Here is a 10091-nt window from a genome sequence, read left to right as displayed (position 1 = left end):
AGAACCTTTTCCAGAGATCCCACCTAACCCTGCCCTGACACACCTCAGGCTGTTCCCTCAGTTCCCTGGTCACCAGAGGGAAGAGATCAGTGCTGTCCCTCCACTTCCCCTCATTAGGGCAGCTGATCCTTTGGCTTGTTGGAGCTGGTCAGTGGCTACCAGTGCTGTCCTCTCCTAACACGTGGATGGCAGGAGGCATCACAGTGGTTGAAGAGAACTTCCAGACCATCAGCACGACAGGGAGACAGTTTGGGACATCCTGATCCCACCACCATGGACAAGACACAAGGACACCAAGCCCGTTTGGACACACAGCAGTTGGGATTGTTACTCTTTTGCAGGGTGGCTGCTGCACCCCCTGAGAGCAGAGGCTTTGCAGAGTTCCTGGGTAGATGTTTGGATCTTTCCATCCCAGGAATGGTGCCCAGGTGTGCCTGTTCCTTAGATCTTTCCATCCCAGGAATGGTGCCCAGGTGTGCCTGTTCCTCGGGTCTTTCCCTCCCGAGGATGGTGCCCAGGTGTGCCTGTTCCTTAGATCTTTCCATCCCAGGAATGGTGCTCAGGTGTGCCTGTTCCTTGGATCTTTCCATCCCGGGGATGGTGCCCAGGTGTGCCTGTTCCTTAGATCTTTCCATCCCAGGAATGGTGCCCAGGTGTGCCTGTTCCTTAGATCTTTCCATCCCGGGGATGGTGCCCAGGTGTGCCTGTTCCTTGGATCTTTCCATCCCGAGGATGGTGCCCTGTTCCTTGCAGGAAGGTAGAATCAGGTCACTTCTCTTTCCATCCTGCTGAAAAGCAAACAGACTTTGTTTAAGCCCAGAAAAAAACCTTTTGGGTGAAGAGTGAGGCAAAAATAAATGAAAATGTTAATTCCCCCTTAACTGACTTCTCACTCTTCCCTTTTGGCCCAGTGGAGGGGAAAAAATTCTGTGGTGGCTTCCAGGCAGGTGGAGCCTAACTCTTGGGCTGGAGCATCACTGAAGCATCAGAGTGACCCCCCACTCTAATTTTGGGGGCTGCTGGACAACAAAATGCCCTTCTGGGCATCCTCTGATCACACTGCACCTGGGTTTGATCTTCCCATGGGCACCAACACCCAGCAGGCTGTGGGAGTTTTGACCCACAGCATTCCCAGTGTGGAGTGAGCACGGTGTGGACGCAGGGCCTGGTCTGTGTCTCAGCCAAACACGTGTCCTGGGGCTCCTGTTCTCCTCTCTGGGTGGAAATGGCTCCATGGGCTGCCTGCTCCTCAGGGCGCTGCTTCTCCTCTCTCTCCTTGGAGCAGGAGAGCTTTGGGCAACACAGCCACAGGATTTAGGTGTGTCCAAAGTTTCCAAGTGGGTTCCATCCCTGTAAAATCCACAGGGAGGGGCAGCAGTGTCGCTCCCCAGCTCGGGAGGGTGTTATAACTGTCCCACCTTGTTCTCCCCAGTCCCCACCCGGTGAAGCCCATCAGCGCCGCGGTGCAGGAGGTCTCTGCTGAGAAGAAGCAGCAGCACAGGTCCAGCCTGACCTCAGCACTGAGCAATGGCCTGGAGAAGCTGAGGACAGTCACCACGAGCAGCGTCCAGCCCGTGGCCCCGACCTCCCACCCGGAAAAAACGGACTCCAAGAAGTTAAAGGTAGGAACACTCCGCCTCAGAGGTGAGAGTTGCGCCCACACCTGCTCCAGGTGTCCCACAGCAGGGGGCACAGGGGCAAAGAACTGGTGTTGCAGGAGGTAGAACAGGGTCCTGCCACAGGGTGAGTATTAATCCTGGATCCTGGTAGCTCAGGATGGATGTCAGACTGCCACCAGCCTCCCTTCCTCCGTGACCTGGTCTCTGGACCTTCTCACCCCGTCGTCGTTCTCCCGTTGCTTGCTTTGGTTTGGGTTTTTTTATTGTGCAGTGTGTGAGTGAATCCCTGGTTATAGAACCATGGAATGGTTTGGGTTGGAATGGACCTAAAAGACCATCTTGTTCCAACCTCCCTGCCAGGGGCAGGGACACCTTCCACTAGACCAGGACAACCCTGCTGCACCCTCTGTGGTGCCACAGGTAGTTCAGGTTGTGGGTTATGAGTTTCTCAGCTTTTCTGGGGTGAGGTCTGGGTGGGTCCTGCTTCCCTGCGATGCTCCAGCCTTTCCAGATTTGGAAAGAAGACAGACACAAAAATAGGATTGCTCTGGTTGTCGCTGCACCCTGCAAATGTTAAAGGGAGCGGGGATGTTAATTTGACTCATTGGATGTTCCTCTTGGTTTCTACCACAGGATCCCACCGTGCTGGACCAGTCAGCCAAGTATTACCACTTGACCCACGACGAGCTCATCCAGCTCCTGCTGCAGAGGGAGATGGAGCTGAGCAAGAAGGAGGAGCACATCCATGAACTGGAGAACTACATCGACCAGCTGCTGGTTCGCATCATGGAACAGTCTCCCACGCTCCTCCAGATCCCACTGGGGGAAGGCAACACCAAGTAACCTCTGCCCAGAGACCAGCAGCACTCGCCTAGAGCACTTCTCCAGTAAACACGCTGCAAACATCCCTGCACTCCCCCCTCCTCTTCCGAGAGGGCTCCAGTGGCTTCCGTTCGCAGAGTTTAGCGGGAAAGGTTGTCTGCTCCTTCCCAGCCCAAGCTTCTCCCAGCTCTGGCTCCAGGGAACTGTAGGGTGGATGATGGGCAGTCGTGCACCCTATGGGGAGGAGCAGAGCCCTCCACCTGAGGCAGATGCCACCTTAGGTTCCTGTCCTTGTGACCAAGTGCCATCTTCTCGGGCGCTCACCCTGCCAGTGCTTTAAGTGGCCCATGGACATTTGAGAGCTGGAAACCACCTCGCCCATGGCTTCATCCTGCTGCTGCTGCTCTTCTGCCCACACTCTTCCTCATCTCTCTTCTGAAGTGGTGTCCCCTGGCTGGAGGATGATGTTGAACTGGTTGAGGACAGCGGGGATGTCTAAACCCAGGAAAGTTCTCCTAGCACGTTAGTGACTGCAGAGCAGGGCTGTTGTTGGATGCCTCCTCCCCTTCCTGCCCCATTTACCCCCCAGAATGAAGGGTTTGTGTCTGAAGAGTCAGCTCCAGTTTGTGCCAGTTCCTGACTGCTGGGAGGTGCTACACAAAGGGACAACAATGGAGTTGGAGGCCATAAAGGACTTGATCCAATGTCACTGCCTGACCATGAGCTGTGTTGGCTCCTTCACTCCATGGGTGCAGAGTGGTGATGCTGCCTCAGCTCCTCAAAACTCAGCTTGCAGCATGGAAAAGTGATGGTCTGTGCACCGTGAGGGCTCCAGGAGATCTTCCTGCTTTCCACCCAACCCATCCCCAGCCTGGCTGTGCCTCGAGGGGATTCCTTTGTGTATAAACCACAGCTCAATTTTCTACTGGGTATCCCGTGGGAATTGCTCTCCACGGCTTTCCCCACCGTTGGCTCTGTGCTGTCTTTCCCAACCCAACATGAAAATGCCTCTGGACCAAAGCTCACGGATGTCTGACCATCTGGCCACCTCTGCATGACATCCTGTGGGATCAGGCTCCCACCAAACACTCCCTGTCCCAGCTCACATTCCAGGAATCCTGGCAGACCCCCTTCCAGCCACTGTTAGTGCCGAGCACCGCTCCAGTTGGATCACATCCACATGCCAGTGTTGGATCTCTTGGACCCAGCTCTGCTGGGAGCTGAGTGCTTCCAGCTGCTGACCATGGAGTGACCATCCAAAGGGCTCTGATTTATGTAGTTTAATGAGAATCCAGCACAGATTTGAGTTCAGAGGTGCTGTGGAAGAGGATAGAAAGGATGTCGCTCCATCTCTCATCCTGCCAGGATTTTGTCTAGAGAAGTGGTGGAGGGTTGGTTGGTGTGGGATTTGAGCTGTCTTGGCATGTAAGGCATCTTCTCCCTCTTCTGTATCTCCCAGAGTTACTGGATTCTTTTAAAACCTCCATACTCTTCTCTCCTTACTTCCATGTATGCCATGACTTTGAAAAACTGTGCCTTTTGCCATAGGACAGTAGCAGTTTCCTACCCAAAAAGGCTCTGAAATCCAATTCTCATTTCCACACGACCCATCTGGGGACAGGTTTCTCTTCTGTTTTCCCGCTCATCCGAAAAAGTGAGTTTATTTTTACATGCAGAGCCTTCCCACCCCTGTGTGCAGGTACTTTGGGTCCTTGGCAGGAATTCTGCACAGGAAGCTCATGGGACGTGGGAGGCAGAGAGTTTAGGAGATGACATGGGGAGGAAGAGCGGGCCAAATATTCCAAGACAAAATACAGCTGGATAAAGACAGTATTGGGTCAGGAGAGAAGGAGGTTTGGTCCTGTCTAGTTAAACCATATGAGTGGGAGGATTTGTCACCTGGGAAGGTACCAGCCATGAACTTCCAATTCCTGCCTGCCTTGACCCCTCATATGGAATAATCTGAAGGTTTGCACTTCTCTACCTGTTCCTCTTGTCTTTATGTTCCTCCTCCCTTTGTGTTTCTGGGATAAGACGTGAGGCTCAGAAGGAAGATGCTTCTCCCATTTTAGAAAGTCCCAGAAATATTTCCCTGCCTGTAGGATCAGATCCCATGGCCTGAGCACCACATTCCCTTTCTGAGTGCCCAGAGAAGCTCTTCCTTTGAGCTGAAGGTGGGCAGGGAAGAGTTGTGGGCAGCTGGAATGCAGTCCAGCCTTGGAAAAGCAGCACGGCACAGGAACGAGGGCCGGGAGGAGGGGCAGGTGTAGCTCAAGTGGGCATTAATAAGTGGGAGGAGCAGAGCCAAAATCTCACAAGATTATCCCACACTGGCTCCCCACTCCCTAAAAAACATCTGCTTCCTTGGAGCTCTCCCCCGGCAGCGTTGGCTCTGCAGGTGCTCCCCACACACAAGTGCCAATGTTTCTGAGGATCTCGCTGCACCTCCTCCCTGCCTTCTCCCCTCCTCTTCCATCGTGTCTCACCACTTCCCTCAGCCCCCTCTGCCTTACTCAGCTCTGCCTTTTGTCGCTCCAAAGCTTGAATGTTTTGCACTCGAATATCTGAAGTTACTCTCAGAGCTCAGCGGGCGGTGCCGGGGGTGCAAGAGGTGCTTCCCCATCTCCTGCCTTTCCAGCAATAGGTGCTTCCTCCATATCCTGCCTTTCCAGCAGTAGGAGCTTCCTCATCTCCTGCCTTTCCAGCAATAGGTGCTTCCTCACCTCCTGCCTTTAGAGCAATAGGAGCTTCCTCATCTCCTGCCTTTCCAGCAATACCTGTTTCTTCCATCTCCTGCCTTTCCAGTAATAGGAGCTTCCTCATCTCCTGCCTTTCCAGCAATACCTTTTCCCTCCATCCCTTACCTTTCCAGCAATACCTGCTCCCTCCATCTCCTGCCTTTCCAGCAATACCTGCTCCCTCCCATCTCCACAGGCCAAGGCAGGTCTGGCACCGGTGCCTTGGTGTTGGGTGTGAGGCAGGAGCTGCGGAAGGAACAAGCAGTGATGGGTGTTTCGTGTCTGTCCTCGAGTGTTTGGAAGTCCTGAGGTATCTACAAATCGACTGGTGTTTAGGAAAAGGCATCTTAAAGATGCTCCTGTCTCCGTTCTCTGTTTCTCCACCCCTCTGTCCTGAAAATGTGGGGTTTTCCCCAGCACCCCCCAGATTGATTCTGTCCATCAGAGCAGCAGCTTGGCTACACCACAGCACTGAAACCAGAGTCTGTTTAATTTGTTGCTAGAAGTTCCCAGAGGGAAATGGTTTCGAGGACCTTCCCTTGGACTGGAGGGAAGGGATGAGGAAAAGAATTGTGTGTGGGGGGAAATGTTCTCAAGTTGCCCGTGTTCTGTTTGGGGTTTATCTCCATAGTTAGTGATCTAAATCTGTTTTTTAGCGATTTATTTGGCAGCCCAGGGGCAGGAGCAGTGTTCCTGCTCCTTGCTGGAGCCACACTGAGCTCTGTTCCTCTCTGCTGAACCCAGCAGACCACAAGGTTTCGCTGGACCAGCAGCAACTTTTCCCTGGTTCCACTTTAAACACAGCCATAACAATCCCTCTGTGGTTTTGCCTTTCTCTTGGACTCTGTTTTTCCACGCTGTTCCACGTGGTTCCAGCAGGGTGCTGTTGGCTCTGCTTTTGTTGTCAGCCCACGACTGGGTTTCTTGCTTTTCAAGAACTTTGGCCAAGTGATTTTCTTTTCTCCTTGGCTGCTCCTTCTGGTCACAGGCTGGGCCAGAAGAACCACCAAGGTTTATCCTTTAACTGGAACAAACCTGAAGGGATGTGGGTTCTCAAGTGTAGACTCAGCCTTACGACTCGTCTGTGAAGAAACCACCGTGTGTTTCGTGTCTCATGGGGTGGAAAAACATCCCAAAGTGGGAAAAGAAGCATCAGGGAGGGTTTGGAGTTGTTGATTTCCCTGTACTTCACGTACCAAGGAAGTGGGTTCTGTGCGTTTCATGTTTTAATAGTTGCAACTAATGTTTATAAAGAGCTTGTTATTTACGTTTTCAGCACTTTAAAGAAGAAAAAAAAAATAAAAGTTGTTCAAGCTGTTCCTAGATACTTCTGATTTATTGACAACAGCGTCTGTGCTGATGGCACTTGGACAGTGAGTGACATTTCTCTGTTTATTTTCTGAAGGAGGATGACGGTGTCCAACTCCTCCAGCAGCTTTTCCAGCTCCTTAACAGTCCCCAAGCCCTGGAACTTCGAGTTCCTCCCCAAATATTGGTCCAGGCTCAGGTGATGGGAGCACCTGAGGGGGTTTAAGAGCCTCTCAGGTGTCTTGTGTGGGTCTTAAAGTCGTGTTTTGTGCTGAGTGACCCCGTGGAGCCTTGCTGGGATGGCCTTGGGGGATTGGAGCTGGCAGGAGGTGGAGCCAGGTGGGGTCAGGCTCTGCTCCAGGGGAACGAGGGACAGGATGAGAGGAAAAGGCCTCAAGTTGCTCCAGGGGAGGTTTAGATTGGATATTGGGAAAATTTTTTCATGGAGAGGGTTGTAAAACATTGGATCAGCCTGCCCAGGGAAGGGGTGGAGTCCCCATGCCTGGAGGGATTTAAAATCCCTGTGGATGTGGCACTTGGGGACAAGGGTCCGTGGTGGCCTTGGCAGTGCTGGGTTAAGGGTTGGATTTTATGATCTCGAGGGCTTTCCCAGCCTAAATTCCACGATTCTGTCTGCCTGCAGCTCCCTTGCTGCTCGTGCTGACTCTACCCCTGCATTCCTGAGGATCTGTGGGAAATCAGCAGCTGAGTAGAGGAGAGGGACCCCAGGGCAGTGTCTTGGAGGGAGAGGAAAGGAGAGCTCCTGTCACATCCCAGACAACACAGAGATCAGCCTCGGGATGCCTGGTGGGAAAACCTGGCTCCATCCGTGCTGCTGCTCCCAGGAATGGGCAATTCTGGGATGATGATCCTCCCTCTCCTCTGCACTGATCCACCTCCCAGACCTTCTCCTGCAGCCCCTCAGCCCCAAATCCCTCCCACCTTTCACCACTCAGCCGTTTTCCTTCTCAGCACCTGCTGCTTTCTCCGGTCGTGCCTTTTCCTTCTCAAAGATTAACTCCCCTTAAGCTCCTGTAAATGACTTTGCTGCTCCAACAGAGGAGTTTCCTTAGCTCTAATCCCAGTTTATTTTTCATCCAGCTGGATCCAGGCCCTTACAGAGCTCAGCACCTGTCTGTGAGGGGGATCATGTTAACCCCGAGAGCCTGGATGGGCCTGGCAGGGAAATGTTTGGCACGTTGTTTTGTGGGATCAGGGTGCTGAGCTGTGACCCTCTGAAAGATGATCCAGCCTAAGAAGAAGCTGGACTAACTGGGCTAACTGGGCTAACTGGGCCAGTTTGGGCTTCCCCAGGCAGCAGTCACTGGGAGAACTGGAGTCTGGAAGCCGGGGAAAAAGAAGGATTTAAAGTCCTGCTGGAACGCCCGTGTGTGATTCCGTCGGGTGTCTCTGCTGGTCTTGAGCACAGACTCAGGACTGATGGAAATAATTCCCGTCCCTGCGGGAAGAACTGGCTGGGTTTGTTGTTCCAAGCCGGAGTTTCGCTGCCCGCCTCGAGTTTTCTTAAAATCTGGCCTTGCAGATGGAAGCTGACAAGGAATGTTCCTGTGACTCCCTCCCGGAGCCAGCAGGAAGCCCAGCCCCACTCCCAGCTGGCACGTGTGGGGTGGCTCCCCGAGACCCCCAAATCTCCCTCAGGGTGGTGGGCTGACCCTGGGTGGGTCCTGGGTGCCCCCCAAAGCTGCTCTTGCTCCCCTCTTCAGCTGGGCAGGGAGATAAAAATCCAAGGACAGGCTCATGGGTCGGGATAAGGACAGGGAGGGGTCACTCACTGGTTACTGTCACGGGCAAACAGGCTCGATTTGGGGAAATTAGTTTAATTTATCAATCAAATCAGAGCAGGGCAGTGAGAAATAAACCCAAATCTTAAATCACCCTCCCCCACCCTTCCCTTCTTCCCAGACTCCTGAATTCTCTCCCACAGGGAATGGAGGCTACAATCATACATTGTCTCTGCTCCTTCCTCTTCAGGGGTTGGACTCTTCACACTCTTCCCCTGCTCCAATTTGGGGTCCCTCCCACGGGAGACAGTTTTCCATGAACTTCTCCAGTTTGAGTCCTTCCCAGGGGCTGCAGTTCTCCGTGAACTGCTCCAGCATGGATCCCTTCTTCCAAGAGATCAGTCCCTCGGGAACAGGCTGCAGGATCACGAGTCCTGCCAGGATCCTGCTCCAGTGTGGGCTCCCCTCTTCATGATGCTCCTGCCAGGACCCTGCTCCAGCGTGGGCTTCCCATGGGATCCCAGCCTCCTTCAGGCATTGCCCTGCTCTGGTGTGGGGTCTCCATGGCTCCCTGTGGATCTCTGCTCCCCCTGGACCTCCATGGGCTGTCCAGGGCTACAGCCACCTCACCACAGCACCACAATCTGCCAGGGAATCTCAGCTCCAGCACCTGGAGCTCCTCCTGCCCCTCCTGCCCCTCCTTCTGCGCTGCTCTGGGGGTCTGCAAGGTTTTCCTCTCACACATTCTCACTCCTCTCTCCCTCTGCTCTTCCACACCAGTTTCTCCTCTTCCTTCTTCCCCATTTTATCCCAGAGGTTCTCCCACCATCACTGATGGGCTCAGCCTTGTCCAGCGTCCTGGAGCCGGCTGGAATTGGCTCCGTGGACGCGGGAGAAACTTCCAGCACCTTCCCACAGAGGCCACCCCTGCTCCCAAAATCTCCCGGTTTCTAGATGAGCTCACATAACGCCCACTGTTGAGGGTTGTTCCCCCTCCAGAAAAAAATGGGAAGAAACTTCATTGTTGACTGAACAGTCGTTGATCCGGGGAAACAACAACCCCTCCTCTCCTTCCCCAATCCAGGGAAACGCGAGTTGTCAGTCGAAATGGATCTGGTTGGATTGATATCAGCCAAAGAATTGATATTCTTTCTGGTATTTAACCAAAAAAGTGATAGTCTTATGTCACTCCAAATGTGGTTTTAGATAAACAGATTCTCTCCCCTCTGTTGTTACAAAACATTTCGTGTGTCAACATTTAGGGACTGTATCAATTATCTGGCTCGAGCTGCGAGGGGAGGGAGGGGGGTTTTCCCTTGTGAGAGGGATTTGGGTTATCATCCATATTCATGGGAGAGATTTTGCCGCCTTGGGAAGGACGGGATGGAACCTTTAGAGAAGGGAGAGTTGCCCTGCAAAGCCTTTGTGGCTGCAAAACGATTTTATTTTTCCTTTTTCGGATCGTTCGGGCTCCGAGCAGAGGTAAAGAAAACAAACCTGGGTGATGGGCGAGTTTTTGGGATAAAGGTTGACCTCGGAGCTTCAGGGATAAGAAGGGAGCAGGAAAACGTCGCTGTGGGGTCAGAAGGAGGTTTGAGCTGCAGCCACTTTTAATTAAAACAAGCAAATGATTAACTCCCAGGACACGGTACAAGGATGGCAGCGGGTTCGCTCCAGGGGGCAGGATGTGTCCCTGGAATGGATCTTTGCTCCTCATCTCCCCGTTCCTGAGGATGGTTGGGTTTTCCAGCGCGGCAGGGAGAGGGTAGGAGGGGAGGTGATGATGGAATAATTTGGTTTTAACAATATCTCTAAGGAAAAACGAACAAGAAATTATAAAATACCGTTTTTCCCCCCCTGTT

The 10091-nt window shown here is 53.0% G+C and overlaps 1 protein-coding gene across 3 annotated transcripts in view; it reads left to right on the top strand.

Annotated features, from left to right (window-relative positions):
• RAB11FIP5 (RAB11 family interacting protein 5) overlaps nt 1–6502 on the top strand; it is a 41770-nt gene extending 35268 nt beyond the window's left edge. For all 3 annotated transcript variants that reach the window (XM_017836889.1, XM_017836888.1, XM_017836887.1), the window contains 2 exons: nt 1433–1622; nt 2253–6502. In XM_017836889.1, the coding sequence (XP_017692378.1) occupies nt 1433–1622; nt 2253–2462 (400 nt within the window). In that variant the 3' untranslated portion in view covers nt 2463–6502. The remainder of the gene's footprint in view (nt 1–1432; nt 1623–2252) is intronic.
• Nucleotides 6503–10091: the final 3589 nt, after the last annotated feature.

Source organism: Lepidothrix coronata, unplaced genomic scaffold (assembly GCF_001604755.1).
Source record: "Lepidothrix coronata isolate B3197 unplaced genomic scaffold, Lepidothrix_coronata-1.0 Scaffold287, whole genome shotgun sequence".
Lineage (NCBI taxonomy): Eukaryota > Metazoa > Chordata > Aves > Passeriformes > Pipridae > Lepidothrix > Lepidothrix coronata.
The sequence above is the reverse complement of the archived record's forward strand: the minus strand, read 5'-3'. Positions and strand labels throughout refer to the sequence as shown.